Source organism: Rhyacophila brunnea, unplaced genomic scaffold (genome assembly GCF_057557595.1).
Source record: "Rhyacophila brunnea isolate RB1 unplaced genomic scaffold, BYU_Rbru_1.0 scaffold_10, whole genome shotgun sequence".
Taxonomy (NCBI): domain Eukaryota; kingdom Metazoa; phylum Arthropoda; class Insecta; order Trichoptera; family Rhyacophilidae; genus Rhyacophila; species Rhyacophila brunnea.
Window position 1 is genome coordinate 41,765,525 of NW_028232752.1, and position 27,700 is coordinate 41,793,224.

At 34.5% G+C, this 27,700-nt stretch overlaps 1 protein-coding gene across 1 annotated transcript in view; it reads left to right on the top strand.

Moving 5' to 3' along the window:
• Positions 1-27,700, top strand: part of LOC147079219 (ras-related and estrogen-regulated growth inhibitor-like protein A) — a 355,251-nt gene that overhangs the window by 321,229 nt on the left and 6,322 nt on the right. Inside the window, exon 5 of the mRNA XM_085954631.1 lies at positions 26,882-27,060. Coding sequence (XP_085810757.1) covers positions 26,882-27,060 — 179 coding nt within the window. The remainder of the gene's footprint in view (positions 1-26,881; positions 27,061-27,700) is intronic.

Sequence of the window (27,700 nt, forward strand, 5' to 3'; positions counted from 1 at the left end):
AAATAAATGTACGTAAGTATACAAATAATCTGAAATTAGGTAGGTACGTAAATAAATAATTATATAGCGAAATTTGACTGCGGTGGAATTCCAGTTGTTTGGCATTGATGTGTCTACACTGATCGGGTCTCGGGTTCGAATCTCATATCTGGCAAATTCACACGTTGTTTGTTGTTTGGACCTAATAGTTTGAGCAAATGGCTAACATCCACTTCTCGTAAAAAACAAAAATCTGATAATATGACCTCTACTCATATTATGATCTTCTTAGAATCGGACATTTTCGGAAAGCATTTATCGAAAAAAAATTAAGTATGTAAATGTAATATAATAATATCTTCTTCTTCGCCAGGACCTCATGATCGAGTGTCGAGATCCGGATAATTTGTCGAATAGCTCTCTCCAAGGGTTGGCTCCTCTCCTCTCGGCATTCTACGACACGTAAGGCCTTTCTCAGCGGAAGATCCGTGGCACATATGAATTGGTGTAACCATCCGAGGCACCCAATGTTTACTTTAATATTCTGGCGCGGCATGTCTAAAATACAAGACAGCACAGATGACATAAACGGACACTCACGATCCTAAAAGTCGCAATATCTCAATGACGAGCACCTGTAGCTAAAGCTGCAGACCAGTTCTTCGTCGCTATACCCAAAGTGAGGAGTGTATGGGTATGGGTAATGTACCCGGAAAAATGCGGTGTCCGCTGTTGAAGCGACGAGAAACCATACGTAGTAGGCACAGTAAATGCGGAAGTCAGTGGCACCTGCCGTATTTTATTAATCCCCCCACTCCCACTGCAATTAAATCAATAATAAAATATTATAGATATTTTTTTCATAACGCACCCCCATAACATTATTCTTTGTGCGCGCCTGTTCGCTTTGATGTATATTTAGGCATAGACTATGCCAAAGTATCATTGACAGATTTTTACGAAAAATGATTGTTATCCGTTCAACCTACTAGACTCGATCCATGTTTTTTAATCATCGTACACATAAATCAAAGAACGTGTGAATTTCCCAAATACAAAGTATTATACCACTCGCCCGCCGTGGGCGCGATATCAGGTAAACAAAGTCATCCAATTATTTATGGACGAAATATAATTTTCTAATAAAGTGATGAAATATAAATAACATTTCACTTTTATTACTTCTCGTTATCGAGAGACATAATAGTAAATTGTCTAAGTAAGAGCACTTTCGTTTTTTTACGATTTATTGTGATAGCGGTAAGCGTATATAACCTAACCTAATAAATTATCTATTTTCTTTTCAATATTAAGTGCTTTGTCAGTTATTTTATCGTATATTGTAAATGGATAGAAAAACAAACAGTCCAAAATTATCGCATTGTAGATATCTAAACTATCTAAGTAATTTTTAGATGGTTGTCCGTTCTCCGTAGTATTGTCATCATCAGCAGGCAAAGGCGAGCAGGAGTTTGTCAGTCTAATCAAAGCCGAATTTAGTACCATCTGTAAATAAATAATCTATGTACTCGTAGTTGTAGATTATGTGAATTTACATACGAATATCAAGCACATATTGGTGCAGTTACTTTCATATTTGTATCCTCTTCTTCAAATATATCCGTAGGTATGAGATTTCCATATAACAATATTTTTTATGGTTATTTATACTAATAATTACATTGATGCATGATCACCATCAGGACTGCACCAGATATGGATTTTGATAGCATATATATGTACAGGAAATGATTGCACTCCCATCTGTCTACTGCAAAATCTCTCCACTGTCTGAACCTTGAGCTCAGTGTGCCTCTTTATATACAGTACATCCATCTTACATTTGGTCTCCCAAACTTCTAGACTCGACAGAAGAACCCGACGGATGTACGGCAAGTTCTAAAGAAAAGCCTCTACAAATATGTATCCGTAGATTTCTGCAATTATTTCGCCACGTTTTTATAAAAGATAATAATTTGGATAGGTTTATCGTCAGCGGAAACATAGAGGGTCGATACCGCAAAGATATGTCTCTTACTCAAGAACAAGTGAATAAAGCTTCGGGTTTCTAGATGACTTCAACCGTGCGTACGACATAAAGCAGAGATCGCAGGAGAAATATAAGTAATTATTGTTTGGCGTTATTTCCATCTTTTCTTATTAATGTTTATAATGACCATACAGAGGTGTTTTCATTTTCCCATATGCCGCTAGTTTCTTTCCACTCCGCGCCTATTTTCTCACTATAACCGGGCAACGAGGGCAAGTCTGTCGGCTGTCTCGCCGTTTGGCATTTGACATTCGCACCCCGACTTGCTATCACTGGCCGGCTCGCGCTTTGAGTTCGCTCCCAGACGAATCCGATTCACCGTCACTGGATCGAGTCACGTGACACGCCGACAAACATCGCGCGATTTGGTCTCGGCCACCCCGATAAGGTAATCGGGCACGCGACTGGCAACATTATTTCGGTTGCATCAATAATATTTCTGATGAAATTATTAATGTGAAATATAATATCACATTCGCAAGTGGTAGTTTTACTATGAATAATTGCAAGAGTAGGTTTACACTTACAAAATATACTTACCTATTCAAATTCAGTAAAATTATATACTTACTTACCTTTCATCGAGTCAAACAATATTCATACACATATTATTTGAAGAAGGTATTATTGACAGAACATAAAATCAATATATCGGTATTGTATGTACTATTGAAAGACTACCTTATGTGTCCCTGCGTCTTTATTATTCGATCCTTCGACAACACTATTTGAGGCCCAGAAAATCTGGATAAATTAATATTGTTTTTGAGCAGTGTGCCAGGTAACACTGATACAGAATTTGGCAGTTATCCCGAGTCATGATCTTCAGTCAAGAGGGTTATGACGAGGAAGAAAAATACATATTTAATCATTATCATCTCTTAGTCCACCAGTCAAGGCGAGTTCGGGCCTTCTAAATCTAGAGTAACAGATTCTAATCCGCGTTAATACTCACATAACTACCACCGAAACTTCAGACGTTTAAGTAAACTTCAGTCTTCACCCTTTAGATTTTTTTGCAAAACATCTGCCTCCACGGTTCAATTTTATCCATTCGAGTCTGTCCTGCCTACCGAACTTGTCCAACCAAGATATGATCTCACTATTTTACAGAGTGTTAGTTCAATCCATTATTGCACCTAATACGCCATATAATATGGATCTCAGTTGGACCATAGATTTTCTACAGGATTTTCGCTCGAAAACAGTCAGCACTTTCTCACTCGCTTTGTTATAATTCAGCACTAGGAGCCACCTAAAAACTTTCTATACGTACTTATACATTTTTGCGTCATAAAACTTTTTCTGTTATATAAAAATATGCATAATATGTTCGGTCGCTGTGCCATCGAAAGATCTCCGTATCAAATCTCAGTGAGTCATATTTCATACATAAGTAAATAAATACACTTTTAGATTTGATATAAATATAAGTATATAAACAATTGTGATACAATTTTTACATTATCATATTTCACTTAGAAAGGATAACTGAATGGATGGACACGTTTGTGTGAACTAATTGTTAGCCTAAAATAAAAATGAGTGCCTATAGTTAAAATAATACCAGGTAGGTAGTTTATACATTCAAACATAGAATTATTTCTGTATAATTTAGTTCAAATTATGTTTAAGTATAAATACAGCCCTGGTAATAGAAGTCAGATAGTTTAATTGGCGCGAAATGTGACAGGTTGAAATGCAGACCTGTCAATTGTATTGCATAAAATGGCGCTTTATTCAAATCAGCTGCGACCGGAAACGGAAGACGTTTTGACAGCATTATATTATTAATATGGAAATATACCCATTTCGTATTTAACACATCGCATTTTCTTCATAATACGTAAATAAATACATTTAAATGAGAAAATCGACGCAATCGATACATGCATAAGTAGGGTAAGAGGTACAATGATGGGGCTTGCTTTGATCGGTCAGAACAAGCTTATTAATGCGGTTTTATTGAAATGCAATTTTTTTTCGTGTTTACAAAGCATGTATATTGATATATATGTGTACATATTTTATAATACCAAACATGGTTATTACAAAAAATATAAATGAAAAAAAAATCGCAAAAAGTACAGTGATGGGCCACGCTCAGATAGTGATCGGCCACTTTCCAGACAGTGATGGGCCACCCGTCTTTTTATGCATAAATTAAACAACTAAGGCTTACTTTTCAATAAAATAATGAATCAACGTGTCTAATCTTATGATATAATCAACAAACATACTCCTTTATCTCACCGTTGATGTAATAAAAGAGGATAGAGTGACAGAGAGTGTATTCTAAGGTCTTAAAAAATTATCGACCTATCTGTTGAATACTTCATCACCTGAGTCACTAAATAAAACATCAATCTCAATTGGGACATGGACCTGCTGAGATTTTGGAACGCAATTTGAATGGAAGCTATCTTTATATACTGAACATTCTAATTTAATAAGATGTTTTAGTATTATTTCACAAATCGCACAACGATTTTGGCCGCCATTTTTTAAACTTTATTATTTTTGATTGCCTCTACTTTCAATTGCCTCATTAAAATGTGTGGTTTTTGCCTTTATTCTTTTTATCTTCCTCTGCACTTTTCTTGTTTTCCATTTTTTGATCTTAAATATCTCTATATTTTTGCGAAGTGATGACGAATGGAACTCTTTGTAAAACATGTTTATCGTTTATTTTTGGTATCTGAGGCATTGCTAATGTTTGAATTAGAACTGTAGATATATTAACCATATGTTCATTTATTTTTTCCATGCGTTCAGTATCTATTTCCATGTTGCATTCTCTGACGGCACTGACACGTTAGATACATTTAATTGGGTTATATTTTCTATGCTCTTGCTGTTGTCAGATAATGACTTAATTTGATTAAGTTTTTCCGCAATCGGTAGGTATGGTATAAAAATGTTTTATCTGTTTACGTCAGCTAGTATTTTGAATATTTTTAAGCTTCTCTTCTGTTTAATTGCCCACTACATTCGTTAAATCTTTAAGGATGAAAACAGCATTTTGCGATATTTTGCAGCTTTAACTGGAGGGAAAACAGTTATATCTATAGGCTGAAGAATCCTAGATGCATTAGGATTATAGTGCTATAAGATTTATTTCAAATACAATTTTAGACAAAGCTCACTAACTTGGTAGATAAGATGTGACTTATGCCTTTCGATAAATAATATAGGAAACTCTATTCACAGAGTAACCAGATTCGGATAGAAAATATTTCCAATGTATTGTGTATGGTGGCACTCCGATTTTTTTTTTTTTGCAACTTTACATAGTGATCCCCCATTTTTATAAAAGTATGCAACAGCTTCATCTATAGTTTAACATCATATTTAAACTTAAATTATTCAGTATTTTGATATTCTGAAAGAAATGGGAAGTTAAATGTTTCTAAATACAGTGATCGGCCAGTACAAATTCAGTGATCGGCCACGTGGCCAACGACTGTCTAAAATTAAAATAACATAAAAATAAAAACGGCAGGTACCATAGTGCATTATAAATATTGTATTTAGCATAAAAAAGTTAACTAAAAGTAAAAAACCATTTTTTCAGTCATGGGCCAGCCCGGCCCATCATACAACTGCTACATATATTTAGTGCAGTAAATGGCCACCCAGCTAGATGTGTCATTTTAGTTTAAAATAGTCGTAGACTTAACATAATTATATGTTTGAATATCCAGCATAAAGATTATTAAATAAAAAGTATAATTAGTAATATAGTTAAAGAGATCTTACCTTCCAAAGTATTTTATTTCCTTAACAAAAAGTTAAGCAATTGTCTGACAAAATGCAAAACGTGTGACTTGGTATACAAAATGGTCACTTATAGGGTCAGTCCTGCTACCTATACAGGAAATAATGTGCTAGAACCGAAGTATATGATGTTGTGAGTCACATATAGGAACAAATACCCATAACTTAGGTTTTTAAATACCTATTTTTTGGCCCACGATTGTACCTCTTACCCTATGTATTTACTTATAAGAAATATTTATGAAAATAATATTATTATACTTCGTATAGTATATAGCTAAACAGCATGGAAAGCATTGGAGACCACCCGGACAAGGCTCTAAATATCAGGCCGATAGTTGTTAATGAATTTTGTATTTTATAATAATTACCGTATTCAAAATAATTCGGACGAAAATTTAAATAAATGTGTCCTTACATTGAGACGACTGGAAAATGAGCGAAAAAGCCGATTAGCTCGGAGATTTTTTTTAGAACCTCTGGGGACCCTTGCATGATTTATGCATTGGGGCCAATTTCTGGCTACGCCACTGATCCAGCTCAGTCCGGCGGCTCTTCATCCGCCATGTCGTGGGGACTATGCTTCCACTCCAGAACCTTTCTTCGGCTGGTCCACGCGATGAACGATCTCTGTGAGAGACGTATAACATCATTATAGTAGAATAAATTAAACAATAATAATTATTATGATGGTTTCGCAAATCAATCGCTATTTCTAAGGATCAGTGCAATCGAAAAGATCAAATACAAAGATATCGTTTTATAACTGTTGACCCAGACTGCCCAATATCGTGACTGAATCGTAGCTTTAACCCACTGGAAACAAACTACATGAATAGTTTCATTAAAATATATATTTATTTTATGGTCTTTGATCAATAATTTATGATCATACTGAATAAAATATATAATTTATATATTATCATTAAGTTTAGTGAGATTTTTCATTTGGTCAAATAAATCATTGAAATAGTGATAGTATTTGATGGTTAGTTTTATAAAATTTACCTACTATAATTTCAGTAGTTTTTCTCGGTTTACAGGGATAAATAAATTTTAAATAAAAATGGTTCAATTTATTTAAATTAAAATTATCAGTTTTACACTTAATTACCCACAATAAATAAAATTAGTCAAAGACCACATATATAATTAACATTGTTAACTCTATTGTGTAATGTGTGACTTCTAGTACTTTCCTACTCAGGAAAAACAATAAGTCAATATAACACAATAGTTTATAATATACGTACCTATATAATAACTTTAAAGTTATTATTATAAAATAAGTTTTATTATTAGAGAAACATTAAATATATTAATTATAATAAAACAATGTATGTGTGCGGTATGACCGGTACTTAATCCAAAATTAGAGCCAGATTCGTCCAGTTAGACCAAATATGTCTATGAAAATCTTCTGGTATAGAGATGGAGTTTAATAACATAAGAAAGTAAAGTAAAAAAGGACCACATGTCTATTATTTTTTCATACAAACCGCAAAGAGCTAGAAAGGTTTGTAGTTATTGTCGATTTTGATAGGGAAACCACGGGAGGCTCCATCTGGCACAAGAATGATTGATATCTTTGACGTCTTTGGATTATACCCATTATCAATTCGTACGACAATATATTTTACAGCCACTATGTAAACAAATTAATATTTAAAAATCACATGATTTGGGAACACTTATCAAAGACAATATCTTAAAATAACTTGTTCAAAATAAATTATATTTACCTAGCCATGGGGCAATTTACATTTTCGTGCATTTTCACAACGTTAATTAGACCCACTTCAAAATGTACATTATTTTATAAAAAAATAACTATTTTGTGTAAATAACTTTAAAATGGAAACTTGAATTAATTTTGAAGGCCGCAGGGTCAACGGTGGCGAACCTAACCTAACCTAATCTCACAAAATGTAGACTAATATTTAGGTTTTAAAAAAATTGTCAAATTGACAATGTTTCTGAGGCAGAGCAGACGAAACCGGTCATGATTAATTTTAAATTATGTGAATTAACTACCTACCCTGTATTTTGTTTTATTTAAATTAACTATGTATATATGATTATATGAGTAGGTTTCCATGAGAGTAATCGTTGAAGTTAAGGCGAGATTTAATCGCTCGAACTCATTGGTGATTAGGTAATATAATATAATATATAGTAGGTATATAAGCAAGTGCAAGCTTAAAGCTACAGCCACAATCGCAGTTAATCAAGGAAAGTGACCCGTACAGCTGTACAAACATAATATAATATTATATATTATTATTACGGACCTATATGTACTAAATTTAATCACAGTGCATGCATTTCTTTTATTTTCTCAAAATCTTATGAAAGTTACGAATGCTAATAAAAGTTATTTTTTTGTTTGTTTTCCATGGCCGACCAAAATTTCGTAAAACTGTGAAAACTAGTATAATCAGACCTCTAAGTATGCATCAGTGGCGAAGGATGGAGGTAGGCTGCTAAGATCTGACATACAAAGTAACTACACACTAAACTTTGTCAGTCATACGTATTTGTTTTCATTGAACTAAGATTACAAATTGCAGATAGTGTTAAGTCCTAGTTTGTTTTTAAAATTCACTTAAGCCTCAATTACATTGAGCTTCTTTACGAGCTGTTTATTGGCGAATTTACAATCTGCCTGTAAAGACGCCCAGTGTAATCATCGAATAAGCTAATAAGCAGGTTGTAAACACTCTACCGAGAAAAGTTGAAAGCCGGTCAACTTTATACCCTACACGCCGGCGTGTGGGCCTACTGCGTCTGCGCAGTAGAGCGCAGTACCAACCTCCCGGTAAAAAAACGAACTACGTTCCGTCAAAATAGTGGCTGGCTTGTGGCTTTTCAGCGAATGGAAAGTTTTGTGTGTTATCATCAAATCGCAGTAGCTGAACCGCCCGCTTTTAAAATCGCCAATAAACAGCTCGTAAAGAAGCTCAATGTAGTTGAGGCTTTAAGCCCTGCGGAAACCAAGTCATAATAGATAATATTCGTATATCTATAAAATATCTAAAATTATGCCATTAAATCATACTTACATTTGAAGTATTTTATAGATAGAAGAATATTTTTATCTATTATGATTTATTACTAACCAATACCATCTGTAATAATACTCGTATATATTCTTAATTCAACGGAAACAAATAAGTATGACTGGCAAGGTGTGTACTATTTTTGACAGATCGCCCATAGTACACATAAACTATTATGGTTCGGTTGAGACAGGACTTATTTGAAATTTAATAACTAACCAACACTATCTTCGATTTGTAGTCAATGTAATGTACTGACAACAAATACGTATAACTGATAAAGTTTAGTGTGTACTATTTATGTCGGATCTTAACAGCCTACCTCAACTCTTCGCCAGTGGTATACATAGTATAAGAAATTGTTAAGATGTCTAATTGGCGTGTGTAATTAACTCCATAATACCTAACAATATGTTTGAAGGAATTAAAGCACTTTATCATTGTTGATAAATCCAGAATTGGATATAATATCATAATAATATGTACTTATATGATTCAGATTGTTGGGTTTTCAGCAACAAGTCTAAAAATAATGTTGTAGTATTAGATCGAAATATCCTGAAAGCGATATTTGGAGCCAGGAATGAAGATGAAGTATGGCACGTACGTCACAATCTCAGAGTCTATGAGGAATTTGGTGAACCCAATATAATATAATGTAATATTAATACTATCGACTGAAGGTACTCGATGGAATTTGATTTTAAATTCTAATAGATTTAAGTTTTGTACTATTCCATTTGAGTCGTTTTTCGCGACCCGGGTTTCGGACCCGGCAAACATACACTGACAACGAACACTCTTAACTCTAGCTTATATAATAAATCAATACAATAAAGTGGGTAAAAACTCCATTACCTACCAATCAAGTCAAGAGTCAACAATAAAAAAACTATTGCATCAAACAAATAATTATGAATAGTGTTAGAAGTGTTAGTAAAAAACCTAATTAGTAAAAAACCCCTATCTCATTAATAATAACCCCTGTGAGGAGTGTCGCACTGTCTGGGAGCTACTCCCTAAAGTACCCTGCAATATAAACTCGTAAAATTATTATGAGTTGTGAAATTTATATAGGTAAGTATATTATAATAATACAGCGTCCTTTCCCTGAAAAAAATCACAAAATCACATTCGGCTTAGCCACATATAAGAACGGATCTTTTAGTTTGATACTTAGATAAATATTAGATTGTGGGGGCAATAGGGTCACAGAAGATGATAGGTTGATAACATTTTGACCGTTCTGATAATGGATGAAAAACTCATATTCCAAATGGACACGCTGCGGCGCAACAATCTCTAAGACCCGTTTCACACTGGACACCTGTTTGGCGCCACTGGCGTGGCGAGATTCCGTGTGTCCCCGTCTGAACGCGCCCATTCTGTTATGTATAAATGCGGAATCTCACAGGTGTCCCGTGTGAAACGGGCCTTACGATCGACTTGTCGGACGCCTGCTTCCGCTTGGCTCGAAGAAAGGACGGACCACGTTGAACTCCCTTTAAGCATCCTTAGCACGTGTCCGAATCAAGTCATAGAATTTTATTCATTCTTTTAAACATGTCATATATACCAGAATATTATCTTAGTATCCATTTAATCTAAATCAGAAAATGAAAACCTTCAAATAGGTGTAAGTGATCGAAACTGCCATTTCATCAAACTGGATCTGTTTGTCAATTGAAAAATAATATTCATTTATTATAATCATATAATATATGTATTACATCATATTATAATAATATAATATATGAATGATTTTTTTTAAATATAGGTAGTACCTACTAATTTTATTCAACCATTTTCTTTAGAACCAGTGAGATGGTGGTACATTATTAGTAGGTGTAGTTACCTAATTATTAGTAATTATTTAGGGACATCATTATTCTTATTGAACCATTTCTTAGCGCCACTGTTTCACTACGACTGGTATTAAAATTGTTTTTTTCTCTTTATTATTAATAATTTCACGAACATAATATAATATTTTATCGTCATTTTATGAGCAACTGGTTTTTAACACGTTAAAATCCCGATAAATAAAATCGCTTCGCTTATTAACTTGTTTTTATAACAATATGACCATCGTAAATTGCATGACGTGAAATTAGATTTTATTTAATAATTTATACGTATAAATAAATAATATTACTTATACTCATGATAAGTACTTTAATAATATATTCCATTGTACCTAAAGCACAGTACCTATAAACTTTCCTTCAAATTAAAATTCTCCAATACGAAGTCAGTAGATCGTTATACATACTCTCCTCATTGAATAGATTGAATAGGTACATAAATAATTTTTATACTTCGATATCACAATATACATCGAATACGACTAGATAAAATTTGTTTTAAAAAACCTGATAGGTACCTACATTGGCGACTCTTATATTGTGTTAGACATTTTATACCGTTATAGTGTGTTGGGTTGCAATTGCAAATAGCGATGTATTTGAAAGGACGAGGGAATCTCGGTTCCTCAAGTAGCCGTTATAACGTGTCAGCCACAATATTATAACGTTAGCTTTAACTAAAATTTGATAAATTGAGAGTATGTACATCCTTATATTCCAGTCAACTCTGAGTGTGAGTGTCAACGGCATCTGATCAGTGTGGAAAACAAAAATGAAATTCAAGTATTTGCGTATAACAGCGCATGGACATTCGATAACAATTTACATAATTTTGAGTAGGTATATTAAAAACATTCATCATTGCATTTCTAAAAATATCAGGAGTCATAATATATACCTATTTACAGATAATAAAATAAAATCTGTAAAACTAATTTTTCTTTTGACAAAATGCTTCAAATATTTTCCCACTATCATTTTTCAGACATTCTCGCCCTTCACAGATCACTGCATTTTTCTCTGGGCTCACGTGGAATACTTTCAAATCCTGATATTTTGGAAAAAATGAATTTGTATGCACCCGTTAATTACGTGCGTGGTCGCAGCAGCCATGACCTCGCACAGACCTCACCAATACCGAGGTCTGTGCGGTTGGTCGATGCGCTTCCAAGAGAACATAGTTTTTTTTAGTATTTTTTTTAAACATCTGTTTTATCGTTTAATATTTTTTTTAGAATTATTTTCGTATGTAATATTTTCTTACATTGTTCTTTCAATACTATCTATTCATTTCTATAATATTTTTCTTTGGTTTGTTTTTCAATTATAACTTGATTTGCGTGTTCTTTTTATTCTAAATTTCATGTTGTTAACATCTTGAATTAATAATTTGTTATGCAATCATTTTTTTACATATATAAATATAATATAAACGATTGAAGAGTCAGCACTAAAATTTCATTTCAAATGCATGATTAGAACATTAGAAGTATTGAACATGTCTATGGAAATAATTGTTGACATCTAATAACAATGCGAACGCTATTATAGGTATGTACTCGTATCTTGACATCGGAAATGTTGGTGGGGGTGTTCAATAGATACATGAGAATTGTTTTGTACGTATTTCGGAATCACAGTCAAATAACATATCTGCGTATAAAAATGATGGTTGGTGATAAAAAGGCCAGAAAATATTATATGTGATATATTATGGTGGCATTAATTGTTATGTCAGACCTCAAAGTGTTATATAAAATCAGTAATTTTATAATGTTGATTTGTTGCAATTTGGGCGGATTCAAATCCTTTTGTAATGTCGCGTCTCATCTCGCATTGCTGGCGCTGCGACCGCAACTAAATTCGTCACACTGTCAACTCCAATTATTTTATTCCAAATAAGTTAAATTACATATGCCTTGCCTTATTTATTATAAATTGTTTGTATGTATTACATTCAAATTATGAATACCTTGTCTGTAGTCTATAGGAAAAATTACCAATATGAAATCACCAATCACCGATAATTACTTGACTTCGACTTGGTAATATTCGAATCGTAAGGAACTCTATGACTCTATGTTAGTACAGGCGGAGTCGGGCGACATTTTGTAAACATCATAATAAAGACATGACCGCTCCATAAAATAATACGCGCCACTTGGATCGTTGGGGTCTTTTTTTAGAGGATGCATGCCAAATTCTGTTTACCTTCTTGAAACTTATCTCAAACGAATAGACGAATTCGACGACTAGAAAATCGAATTAAGTGTTTCAAATAAGTATTATAATATAAATTTCAAATCAAGAATAGCTTATTTTACAGATTTATACTTGTATTATTAATAATTATTTATTAACATGACCATTAGGTACAACCCAATAATATGGATTCATTCCACCAGGTAACACAGAATTAATAGGAACTGAAGTACCTAACGGGTGTGGAGTAACAGGCAACCGATTTCGTGTGTGAAGGTATAAACTTAACGCTTTCGCTGCTGAAGAGATAATGAGATTTTAATTGCCCCCTTTAAAATGCACGTTAATTACATCGATCGGCCGCCTGGTCATTACGCGCCGTGTGCGTCTTCCGCGTCCAAAGTATTAAACACGTGTCAAGAATACGTCATTTTAAGCTTTTCCTTCGTTCTCATTCAATATTGGTATATTTGAAGGTTGCAATACACACTATCGCACGTTTATAATGTATGTTTCATTTTCGTAGTACACTCACACATCCAAAACCCTGCTTCAAAGTGTAGTGTATTGGGGGTATATATCCTATCTGAATTATATTAATTAATCTCTTCTGTGCATTCCACCCATCTTTCTCTCCCGGCCCACCTTTCTTTTCGGCACATTGAAGACGACTCTCTTTGAAGTTTGGGTGTCTTTCATCCCCGTTTGCACATTGGAGACGATGGAGGCATTACGCAACAATTCATCTAGTCTCTACCTAACAAATGCTTCAGACACGCTTCTTAATATCGTAGATTTGTAGGCGAATAAATTTAGGTGCGACCACACAACGAAAGGTTTATATCGTTTTAATACTGCAGATATCGACAGGTGAACATTTCACTAACTTAGGGCTTGCGCAGACAGAGCGCGGTCAGGCGGTCTGCGTTCCGCGTTCGGAGTTCGGCGTTCTTTGTACTGTATGGACTTCATACTGTATGGGTACACAGCCGGTGGTCAGACCGCGCCGGTCAATTGGAACGCTGGAGTTCTGGAGTTCTATGCCCGGAATTACAAAGAACGCCGTACCTCCGCTGAGCAGTCACACAACATAGAGCGAAACCACACGGGGGAGTGAGTACGCAACAGCGGTGCTTTCTCACTTCCACTCGCAGTCGGAATATAGCGGTCAAGCATTATGCAGCGCTTGTGTCAGTACAACGTTTGTAAACAAATGGAACGCTTATTGTTGACCGCCACCTGTCTGCTGTCCCTGAACGTTAGCGGTCAACGGTCGGTTGAACGCAGAACTCCGACCGCTCTCTGTCTGCGCAAGCCCTTAAGGGTAGTGCAGGAGCATTTTTGTGTGCTTTGAGCAATTTCTCATAAATCCCTCGCGAATTCCACACCACGCGCACGCCAACTACACCTTCTGTAGGCTTTCTCATACAAGATTTCTCATATACATATTAAGACGTACGCATGTAAAACGTACAAGCATTACAACTTCACCGGTGTAACAAGTACCGACATTTATTTTATTATTGGCAACATTAATTTATACTAATTAGCGATAATAATTCATACCAGAATACATTATAGGTATTTTTAAAAAAAATACCTTTTTAATACCGTAATACCCTTTCAAACAACAATAATAATTGTTTTACAATCGCCAGTGCATTGTGAGTCCAACAGGTTTTATTGGGGACGATTCACCACGATTAATATTATTTTGCCATCTCCTGCGCATTGAATGATATTTACAAATACCCGACACTGCATTCTGTGGTCCATTAACACAATAATAATCCTCGATCTTCGATTGTACAAGGCATTAACCCAGAAATATTAAATAGTTCGTGTGAGCAAGGTGTGGTTCTTCGCGAAATTGTTTATGTATTTACTCATCGTTGCATTCGGTCATACAACGTCAAGCTTTAGAGGGAGCTTTACTACTCTTTAAATCTGTTGAAAAGTAACATTTCGTATGCCTAGACACTTTTCCTGAAAATTGAATCCATTAATAGTAAAATAGTCGCCCGGGACGCTATTTTGTTTCACGTTCTATAAGCGTTCGCGGGTAAAACAAAAAAAATGTGTTTCAAGACAGCCGTTTTCATAATAAATAATGAATGAATAAACCAACATGTTATGTGTAATTCATTCGAAATTTGTTTGTGTGAATATAAACTAAACCTATGTAATATTATATTTGTTTATTCATCCAATTTTCAGACGTTACTTTATAACCCAACGCAAACGAAACATAAAAAGTTTGCGTCGAAATATCGAAGAAATAAAAGTGGCAATCGTCCTTTTTTATAAATATCATATCGTAATAATATTAAATTTAATACTTAATAAAAATATTACTCCGCGAGGCGTGCGTTGCGTGCCAGATTCGTTCGATGGGAATCGAAATTGTTTAACATTACAAAAAATCAATGCTTTATCGAAAACCATTATTCATTATTATTTCTTCTTCTTCCACGGCGCTACATCCCGGGGTGGGATTTGGCCTCCTCCACAACCGTTCTCCACTCACTCCGGTCTCTCGCCACACTTCTTCAGTTACCGGGTCTTCCTATATGAAGCCAGACCACTTCTACGGCGTCAGCCTATTTCCTTCTTGGACGGCCTCTGGGTCTCTTCCGTTGGGGTAGCCACTTTGTCATGATCCTTGGCGCTCTAACTTCAGGCATTCTCTCCACATGTCCCGCCCATCGTAGTCTTTGGGACTTACAGTACCTTATGATTGTTTGCTGTTCAATCAGCTCTTCCAACTCGTGGTTCATTTTTATTCTGTAGTTCCCATTTTCCAACGTGGGTACAAAGATTTTGCGGAGTATTTTACGCTCGAAGACAGCTAATTTGTTTTCCTCGTTTCGAGTTAAGCACCAAGTCTCACAGCCATAAGTGACCACTGGCCTTATAATTGTTTTATAAATTAGAAGTTTACTCCTTCGGCCTAGAATTTTCGACCCCACCAGTCGCTTGTAGGCATGCCAGCATTTATTCCCGGAGATAAGGCGGATTTTTATCTCCTCTGCTGTCTTATTTTGGGTATTTAGGCTGGATACGAGATACGTGAACTTGTCCACCCCTTCATATGCATGCTGTCCTATGTCTATATTCTGCAGCGGTACCTGATCACGTGTGCTGACCATATACTTAGTTTTTGACTGGTTCATATGCAGCCCAGCGTTTTCTGATTTTATTTTCATAGTGCCACCATGGTCGATCATCCTCTGTTTGGATCTGCTTGTAATTACTATGTCGTCAGCATAAGCGCACATCTGCGTTGTGTTGTTATCTACCCATTCTCTTATGTTGGTTTCACGAGCTATGCATTCCACCACAAAGTTCATTATTATTTACTATTTAAAAATAATTGAGGCTTAAAACATTAATATGGCAAAAAATAGCATCCGTCTAATCTCATCCCATCCCATTTCGTATGTACCGGAAAAATAGTCGTGTTACTCATCACTGCGGGGACTGTATTTTTGACGTATCTACTCAAAACAACAAGTAAAACACAATCACTGCTAACCTTTTAATTACCACATTTAAATGACACTTTAATTATATATAATTGCCAACGACTCCAAACGCGCCAGTCGCGGTGTTAGCACTAAATGAGTTAAAGTATAAAATTATTAACATCAATGCCGTATATTTCTTGATCGATATAATATTTTATCGGCAAACAACGAACAAGGAATATTAACTTTCTATTTCACATTTATATCCTCCACCATGATGTCCCTTACATCCTGAAGCGGGCCCCTCTACCTATCGCTTAAGTTAGACCAGTGTGACACTATCTATAGTAGCGTTTTCCAAATGGTGTTCGAGCTAAAATTAATGGTATTCATTGTATGTTCAGTCATTTTTTTGTATTTCTTAATGCATCTGAATTATCGTTAGAAGTTTAATACTCTCGAAGTAAACTTTTTTACTATTAAAGCAAATTTGTAATGGGTGTTTATCTCACTTATCTTGTTGACCTGCCACGCCGCCCCCAAAGTCCGACCCCCCAGACTAGAACCGTGTCAGCCCTCCATTGTAGTTGTTTTATTCATTAAAGGGAATTATTTGTAGTTGTTCAACTACTAAGTTTAATTTTTGATATGTGAATACATAATTGATTTATAGACAACTTTTTATAATGGTTATTTATTGTGTATTAGGTACATTTTTTAGGATGTATATTAGATTTTAGTTTAGATACTATTAATTTAATTATCTGTGTGAATTTAGTATTTAATAGTTTTACGTCACATTAGGAGAAATTTAATAGAATATTATCATCTGAGCTTGTGAGTTAGGTGTAGGTACTTAGTAAAATTGATGTTGATAGATGTGACTTAATAATTTTTGTGATTGTGATAATTTTTGGTCTAATCGGGAAATGTTAGAAATGTGTGGGAAATTCTATAAATAAAATTTGAAAACTGGTTTAACATCTATTATACCGTGATAACTTTCATGTGTGCTTCCTTCTTCACTTGACCTTATCCCCGCCCTTAAATCTACTTTATCACCATCCATCAAACTGATTATGATCCCGAAAATACGAAACGGCTAAACATTAATTACTGGGAGGGATAGGGTAGTTCGTTCATCAGCCAGTGGATCGACTCGACCTATGTTGATGAGTATGTAATGATATTTTACCATAAACTAAAGTTTTACTCTTACCCTTGATAGATATTAGATTATTTATTTAACATCAACGAGATTATTTTTTTATCTTCTTCGTTTTATTTGCTCATATTCTGAGGATGAGCTCATGGCCTAAAACAGTTGATAATATAAATTTTTCAATATTTAATAATTAAAAAAAAACTTTGTTTCCAAACCATACACGACTAGGTTGAGAAGCAGGTTGAACCTGCCGGTCAACATGTAATGGCGGTCATACAACTATTTTTGGTAGATAAAATCATTCCCCATTTACGACCAGTATTATTGGCCTACAGTTCGACGGCCAGGCTCAGACTGCCGGCGAACCCCGACTCCCGTATTTTTGTAAAAGTCTTGGAATTTCGGCATGCTTATAGTTTTTGGATAACATTTTAGATGTGGGTGTCATTTATTTGGACGCGGAGATCGCAAACATATTTTATTTGTTGTTGCGAGGGTAAAACAAAGTTATAATTATTTATCTAAACATATTATGTTATACATAGGTAACATAATGTTTAAAATTTTAAAATAAAACTAGAACATTGTAAATATTATGCTATTTTAAAAATATAGACTTTAAACCAAATAAGTAATAACTAGAGTAATAAATTAATATACCTAATCTTGACGGACAATGTCGGTAAATCTTATTGAAATATTGGTATATATATATTATACTTAACATAGTTGATGGTTGATGTAAATATAATTTTCTATGACGTGTTCAAAAATCGTGTACATGTAAATATTACCATATTCTCAAAATATTGTCAAATAGATAAATGGTGACTCATATACCCATTTAATAATGAGAACAATTTATTCAAAACAAAGAATCTAGATCACATATTTACACGAATATGTATAATATTGTTTCGGTGAATCGATAAAATATACATTTCACCAGTGAGATCATGATTTATTTTACCAACGTTGTGTGTATTTATGTCAATTTGTTTCTAATAAAAACAATTATAATCAAAGTAAAATTATTCGTGTATCGATATCATTCAAGTAGGTATACCATTTATATAAAACCAATTTAAATGCTACCCCTGTGTTTTATCTCCGTGAACCTAACCTCCATAGTTTCTGATGCTTGGCACAAAATTTACGTATATGGACACGTCCGTTGACAGTCCGAAAGATTTTAATGGGGCAGTTCGAACTGATCTGTGGTGTGCCCACTAACGTACAATTATTGCCCGTGGCGGACTCAACCTGGAGGTCAAACTCGCTGTGTATGGACATCTTTAGATAAGCCACATTAAAGAAAATGTGACGGTTGCCAATTCACATGCAAACATAGACAAAATGAAAGACGAATATTGATAATTAAATGATAACCCACTATTTTTACTCTCTATTACTTTTATTATATTGTGGCAGGGGTCGAAGAATACTTGACTACTATAAAAGGGGATTTGATACGAAAAGGGTTGGGTTGGGACCCACTTTTATAGATGATGTCCAAAATTACTACCATATGCACAGTAAATATATATATTGTAGGTATCTGTTATATACTTACTGCGTTATATTAATTGCATCACTTAACAATGCCCCTCCAGATTTAGCTTTAAGATCGATCCACGTCTAATATTTATTGTAGGAAGAACGCACTCAAATTTACCAAAGTATAGACTGTCATAAAAACAGCTCCCCTATATATATTCTTAAGATAACTTTACTGTGACCCTTGAGAGGAATCCTGTATTGGGTCAACACTGCTTGATGATAAAACATATTTCAGGTTAACATAGCACACACTCGATTTGTTGGTACGAGTCGTTTGATCGGAGATCAGAACCGAGAGAGGGAAGCCGTGAACATATCTCCCGACCCCCGAGTCACGTTTTCGCGAAAGCATTTTACTTGAGTTGATCTCAATTACCAAAGTGCTAAGTATTATTTTTAGCTTCGAACATGAATTATTTTCAAAGTAACAACAATGTGTTGGCAACTAATTTGAACCTTTCAAAGAACAGGTGTGTATTGAGATATTTATAAATGAAATTCATTCATAATATTTTTATTGATATGCTCTAATCACCCGAGCAGACTCGTCGACTAGTCAAACCGTCGTCAGTGACGTCCCTAGTCAAAATATCGCCCCTAGGCAGTGCCAAAATGCCGCCACTTTTTTTCTATACAGTACTTTTTATCATCATTTCATGACTCCAATATCTAAGACATGTGTTGTATGGATACACGAAATCTAACTCTGCTTTAATAGACAATATTGTGAGTCTACCTTTGCTACTCTACTCTACATTTTTGCAATTTGGGCGGTGAATCACGAGGAATACAATAGAGTGCACTCAGCGAATGACGACCATAACGCCACGCGCGCCTTATATTTCAACGCACACAGAATCGAACGCGGTGTCCTTTGACGTCATAGCACGACAATAAAACGAAAATACCATGCGAAAGGGGCGCGAGGGTCACTAATTTACTCGGCGGTAGGAGCGTCGTCAAACAGGCGCGCGCTTTTTCTGCATACACATATTTTAATTTATTCTACACCGTGCGCATACATCGCTTATTGTTATTACAAATAATAACTTACTATGCTAGCACAATGACATCATTGTGAAAATGAATTTAGAGCGGACAAATAAATTACTAAATTTTATAGCTTTGCAAAGAAACACGAAACGAAATGTGATCGGCGCCGCTTTTTACATAGGTGAGAGGTAATGCTCGGCAAGAGGCGTGTGATTATGGTTATGTATATACGCTTCTCATGCCGACTGCGCCCACTCGTCCGCTTTGGTGGGCTTTATGCCTTACGGGATCCTCACATTATCTCCCCGGGGAAGTCTTCTCACATGTCTCTCTGCAAGCATCATCTTTTGAATGCGGAAATCGCTCATTCGTTGCGGGTGGGTGTGCTGCTCACCTTAACTTATTTTAGCTTGACATTCGCTACTAATATAGCAGGTACAGAAATCAACACCGTTGGTATATAAATAGTATCTTAGTTTTATTGGTAGAAAAAATAAATAGGTTCCATTCTCTGCGGCTGGGTAGGTATGTGTTTTGTGACTTCGGTGGGTTTTTATTTTATTATTTACATCTCAATTTATTTTTTTTAGTTGCTGGCAAATTCCAATTCAACTCTTTGCCGTATGATTCTAGTTAACGTATAATTTCCACGTTATGACGTTGGAAAATTTATATCGCTTCGAGATCAAAGGCGAGCTAAAATCTTGCGCGAGAGCCTTCGACGGTTCCAATCGAGCCAAAAATTAACTACCTTCTGATTTCGCGAAATTAACTAGACACCTACGAGGGTGGGTCAATAATTCCTTAGAAAAAAGCATTAAAACAGTTTTTATTTTTGTATTTTTTTTTTATTTCTCAACATAATCTCCTTGGAGCTCAATACACTTGGTTAGACGTTTCTCAATTTTTTTTAAACCGTCAGAAAAATAAGTTTTCGGAAGGTCCTCAAAATAAGCATTTGTCCGATCGATGACTTCTTCATTTGAAAAAAAACGTTGTCCACTTAGCCATTTTTTTAAGTTTGGGAAAAGGAAAAAGTCACTGGGGGCTAAATCTGGCGAATACGGTGGGTGGTCGACCAATTCGAACTTCAATTCTTCAATTTTAGCCATTGATCGTAAACATGTGTGAACACGGGCATTGTCCTGATGAAAGAGGATTTTTTTCCTGTTTAAATGAGGCCGTTTTTCTTCAATTTTGTTTTTTAGCTGGTCCAATAAAGATGCATAATAATCCCCTGTTATTTTTTTTTCTTTTTCCAAATAGTCAACGAAAATAATTTCACGTGCATCCCAAAATACAGTAGCCATAACCTTACCAGCTGATTTTACGGTTTTCGCCTTCTTTGGACATGGTTTGCCTTCGCAATCCACTGCTTTGACTGTTCTTTCGTCTCGGGAGTATAGTGGTGTATCCATGTTTCATCTACAGTCACAAAGCGACGAAAAAATTCATCCGGATTGCGTTGCATGAGCGACAACAGGCTTTAGAGGCCACCACCCTATTGCGTTTATTGTCGACTGTGAGCAAACGCGGCACTCATCTTGCAGAAATATTTTTCATGCCCAATTTGTCATGTAAAATAGAAATGACGCTACCTTTTGAGATCCCTGTAACCTCAATTATCTCACTCAACTTTAATCTTCGGTCACTTAACACCATATCGTGGATTTTATTGATCATTTCTGGTGTAGTCACCTCTACAGGACGTCCTGAGCGTGGTTCATCCTTTGTTGATGTACGACCACGTTTAAATTCATTTAACCAGTTATAAATAGTTGCAAGTGAAGGAGCAGATATGCCGTGAACTAAATCCAACTCATTTTTTATTTCCTTTGCTGTTAACCCTTTTATATTAAAATGTTTAATAACAGCTCTAAACTCAATTTTCTCCATTTTTGTAAACAAGCAATTTTTTTTTTTAAATGTACGAAAATAAAAAACAACAACCCGACCAATCTGATTGAAACTTCGCAGCATACTGAATCGGTAGTGCCGCTGCATGAAAACAAACCGATTACAGTACTAGTCGCGCCACCTGTCGGCTTTTCTAAGGACTTATTGACCCACCCTCGTACCTTATTTCCGACATAGCTGAAACCAACGTGCCGGAAAACTGACTATAACATAAATTATTATACAATAATTACGTAGGTATATTGAATTACAAGATCGCCCCACGGTGGCATAGTTTTCAGAGCGCGTCTGAAGTCACGGGTCTCGCGTCGGACAAAAATATTTGGTACATTATTTCATCAGAGTTTTGCACTATTTCATAGGAATCGGTTTTAGCAGATCGATTTTTGCCTTCGGCATCTGCAGGCTCTATATTACTACATATTATCTGCAACTATATAACTTCTATAGGCTTCTTACACTAAAAATTACACTAAAATAACTATGACATTATTAAAAAATACAGAGATTTCCCAGGCATTGTAAATATTAGCATCCATAATATTATTATATCCATAATAAATGTTTTTCTCAAAGCCAAATAATGAATTAATTAATAACTTTAGATGCAATGCCAATAATTGAAAAATTAAGTCATCGTTGACTTTTTTATCTCGTTTCTTTGGTCTCATTTCATTTATTGTTGTACATACATACTTACTGTTGATTGCGATTTTTTGTGATTGTGCACATACATAAGTAATGATAGAATGTTTAAAAAATACTTATTTTACGCTTTTAACACTAATGCAAGGTGTTTTTCATTCATTACAAAATTATGTTTCAGGGTTTATATTATCAATATTTCAACATCAATGGCGAGGGGTGGAGGTAGGCTGCTAAGATTCGACATAAATAGTGCACACTAAGCTTTGACATTCATACGTATTTGTTTTCATTGAACTAAGAATACAATACCTATGCATATATGGTGCTGGTTAGTTTTTAAAATTCAATTAAACATTAAACCCTGCCTAAACAAAACCATAATAGTTTATGTATGTTATGGGCGATCCGACAGAAATAGTGCACATTTTTTCGGTCATACACTAAACTTCCGATTATCCGTGTGCGGATTATCCGAGCATGAATTTAATTTTTTTCGCTTTCGTAAACATGAAGCTCGCTTTCATGTTAACGCGTCTATAAGTGCACGTGTACGAGCAATAAGAAATCTTCCTGTTGATTATTACAACCAGAAAGAAGCATGGATGGATAGAATGATCTTTGAAGATTGGTTCAAAACTGAATGTCTTCCAGAAGTGAGAGATTTTTCGAAAAGTACAGGGTTGCCCCAGAAAGCAGTGATGTTATTAGAATAATTAGATAATGCTCCTTCTCATCCAAAAGAAAGCATATTGAAAACGGACAACGCCTTATAGTTATGATCATTCCTAACGCTCGCAAGTCTCTTTGTAGGCCATCAAGCCACTGAAATCGTGGCTTTCCCAATTTACTGATTTCGTGAATCTAAAATTGTGTTATATTATGTAGTTTTGACGAATGCGCACGATGACAACTTTAATGAGGTTTTACTATAAATGAATCCGTAATCGAATTGACTTCCACTTAATTTAATCATTATAGGTACCTAGTCTTTTTTTAGTATCACTTTCATCAACATCTTTGATTCCATCTCAATTAATTAAAATAGAAAAAAAACAACATGAAATAACAATCATTGCCTCGGTATTTAGATACCTACATCCCCGGGCGCAAAGTGTCTGCCTCGCAATGTGGATCAGTGTGTTATTGGTTCGAGTCCCTCCTTACATTATTGCATTCTCTTTTGTCTTGTGCGACACAAGTAGGCGCATTGAAATCGAATTATTCGCGGCTCGCGTATTTATAATATTATCAAATTATCTTGGTAGACACTACATACACGTTACATGAACCTCGCTTACAAAACCAATTTGCTCTTACATTTTACACGTATATCGCGATGGCTTCGTTCGTACATACAATATTAAAAACCGAATGATTGCGAATATATTAATCCATATATAATTAATTAAGTGATTTCTCATTAGAAAATTGAACTTGAACACTGCTCTAGACTCTAGAACAGGGGTTCCCAACCCCGTGCCCGCGGGCACCGGAACGATTCGTATGTGCCCGCCACTATTCGACAGAGACAGAATTTTCACGCTTGTTCAAGGTAAGACAGAAGAACTAGAGTTAGAAATTTTGGAGCTTAAGAATTATATTTTGCTTAAATCTTTAATATCAGAGGACTTTTGGAATACAGTGGACAGAGAAAAGTTCCCATTTTTGAAAAAAGCGGCATATAAAATTGAATCATTTTTCGGTTCGACATATTTATGCGAATCATTGTTATCAAACATGAACTTTTAATAATATCAAGATATAGATCTCGACTCACCGATGAGCATCTTTATGATTGTTTGCTAACAGGATTATCGTCATACTCTCCTAATTATGAGGCACTGGCCAATGATATGCAATGCCAAAGATCACATTGACATATTGATATTCTATTTTTTTATAAAAATGTTTTCTTTGTATTTGTGTCTTTTGTTTACTTTGTTTACGTTTTGTAAATACATTTATCTGTGTGTATGCAATTTGAATAATAGTTTTATTATTTTGAAAAAAAAATGTTTATTATTTATTAATAAATTATGAATATAAGAAAATAAATTATGGGAAAATGAGAAATTATGGAAGGAGTTTGTCGATTAAAAATAGGTGGTCCCCGCCACCCTACCGATATTTTAGAATGTGCTCTAGAGCACAAAAAGGTTGGGAACCCCTGCTCTAGAAGATTATTTTGATTACCCAACATTACTTTAGATAAGATTTTCATTTTTTTGTTAATTGTCGGTTTTACAAAATAATGTCTGTATTATTTCAATTACCTAAGCCATTTTCTATTGTCTTTTATATACCTGTTGAGTGTTGTAGTAGCTGTTAATATTTATTGCATTTGTTGTAATATAACACTATAACATGTTATAACAAAATGCTAATATAAAATAACTAAAAGAACATTAAATTGTATTTAACGCCAAAATCATGTTCATGTATGATTAATAGTGTTGCAAGATACAACACACAACTAGAAATAAAAATGCAAGCCAGTTTCAAAAATGCTAATATGTAATTATTAACTGCATAACAACAAATTATTAAATATTATGTAATAAATGCAATTTAATAAAATATGAGACAGCGTCTGTCTGATTTAACCGTATAAGAGCGAATTAAAAGTTAATATTGTTTTAAAATATCAATAATATGATGTTTATTTTATTCTGTTAACTGTCAATTCATGGTGAAAAAGCATTGTTTTATTAGTTTAAATAAAACGAAAAATTTATCGAACTGATTCCACTTTTATTAAATATAACTGGACAGTTTCGTCCGCCTCAGAGGGACATTTTCAATGTTACTGGAGTTGAAAATGTTCCCCTGAGGCAGACGAAACCGGTCCACTTATATTTAATAAATGTGGAATCCGTAGGTACAATAAAGGTAGCGTTTTATTTAAATTAATAATAATATTATGGTAGTTCGCATATTAATGAAACTCTATTTCAAGCTTTCAAGGTACTAAGCTCATTTTATATTCTGTTTTTTTAAAACCTGCACATTAATATAATCATATTATGGCTCTACAACCCTTTTTCGCTCTTCCAGAAATTCTCTCTACCTCAGAAGATTCAGTGTCGTCGGTTTCTAATTATTTTGACCGAGCATCTTCAAATCGCCTGTTTAGTCATCTCACTATCCGTCGTCCGGGTATTCATTTTGCCATCAGGGAATGCAAACATAACCCGCTTATTTGATACCTACCTACCTCTTTCGGCATACATTATACGTAGCAGATCCAGCGCAGGCTTTGCACTATTCTTTGCCTTTACTTAGCGCTACGCCTCCATAGCACTACGACGCCGACGATTCTAACGGCAAATACACATATTGTTTTTCAATGTGCGTTTGGAGTCTGCGTATGGACCTAATGAGTTGAGCAAGTGGCTAACATTCATTTCTCGTAAAACCAAAAAAAAAACCGTTAATATAAACCTTCACTCTATGGAGGCCCATATAGTAACATGGTCAAAAAACGCCTCAATGAGAACTAATTCGATTTTTATCAAGCACCCTCCAGCCAATAGTTTTAATTTTATAAGTAAAATTAATATTTGGTTTTAAAATAATTGTATACTTATAAGCATCCTTATAAAACATATATTTACCGATAGGAAAACAATAATGACATTATTTGATTAGGTATCTAATAAATAATATGTATTTTCAAAATCACTAAAAGGTTGTTATGATACATAAACAATTTGTATTAGTGTTTTTGAGCAGCAAAATTAATAAGCGTAATTATAACTACTAATAATAAGAATATGTACGACACGGTAGTTAGCATTTTATTTTGCCATAACTGGCGCCTCCGATTTAATATTTTCTAGTTAATAAAGTCGTGGAGTAAAGTTAAGTAAAGTTGAAAAACAGCTTTCCTACCACTTAGACAACATGATTATTATTAGTCAATGTTTTACATAGGTACCTACTAATGAATATTACACAGCGAATCGATTAAACTCTAGATTTTTTTAAATATTACAAAAACACCAACAAATTAAGAAAATGCTTACATAAGTGTCATTCTTGTTTATTATGTAAGTAATCAAATAACAATATATAAAAAAATATTGTCGAAAATGCATTATTGCATAGATACAGACGTAAATATTACGCCCCATATTATGTAGATTTGCGGCTTACTCCATGGCCGTACATTTATTAATTTGAATCCGTTATTGTTTCAGAGTGGCTGCCTATACGAACATATCCGGTGGGGCGAAGCATTCGTGGTGGTGTATTCTGTCTGCGACCAGAAGTCATTTCGGGAAGCCCAAGACCTGCTGACGCTCATTGCCAGACTAAAACTCCCTTCTTATTACACTGCTCTGTTACTTGGAAACCAGAGGGACTTAGATCATATCAGGTAATTTTGTACCTATATCTTGTTACTGTTACTTTCTGCGGTGGAGTAATAGAGCGTCCACTACTTAAGTCATGAGTTGCATGTTCGAATATCGTGTCTGGGATATTCAGATGTTGTTTTTTCAATACCTATGTGTGTCATTCAGGACGAACGATTAGCGATTGGCAAATAGCAATTTCACGTACAAAATAATAATATGATGCAATCAATGAGATCCATTCTATGAACGTACATGGCACATGCATAATACTCCGCTAGAAATCAAATATGTTTATGTTTAGTGTTATTGTCATAATTTTGTAAATACAACACATCAAACGGAAAACTAATATATTATGAGTTGGTAGAATAAAAATCCATAATTTAATATTTGAAAAAATGAACGAAATCATTACTTATGTATGTTTAAAAAGAAATATTTATAATCTAAATATACATATTTATAGTATTTAAACAACATTAAAACGTTTATTTCCTAAAAACAATCAATTAGGTACCTACATATTAAAAACAAATAGCTATATGTTTCATTCTTACCTCCGGATAGTCAGTTATGGATAGTTTTACTTTCATTTTTATGAAACTCATCATATTTATTTTATTAAGCATATTAGGTACCTACATTCTTTATAGTGCTGAA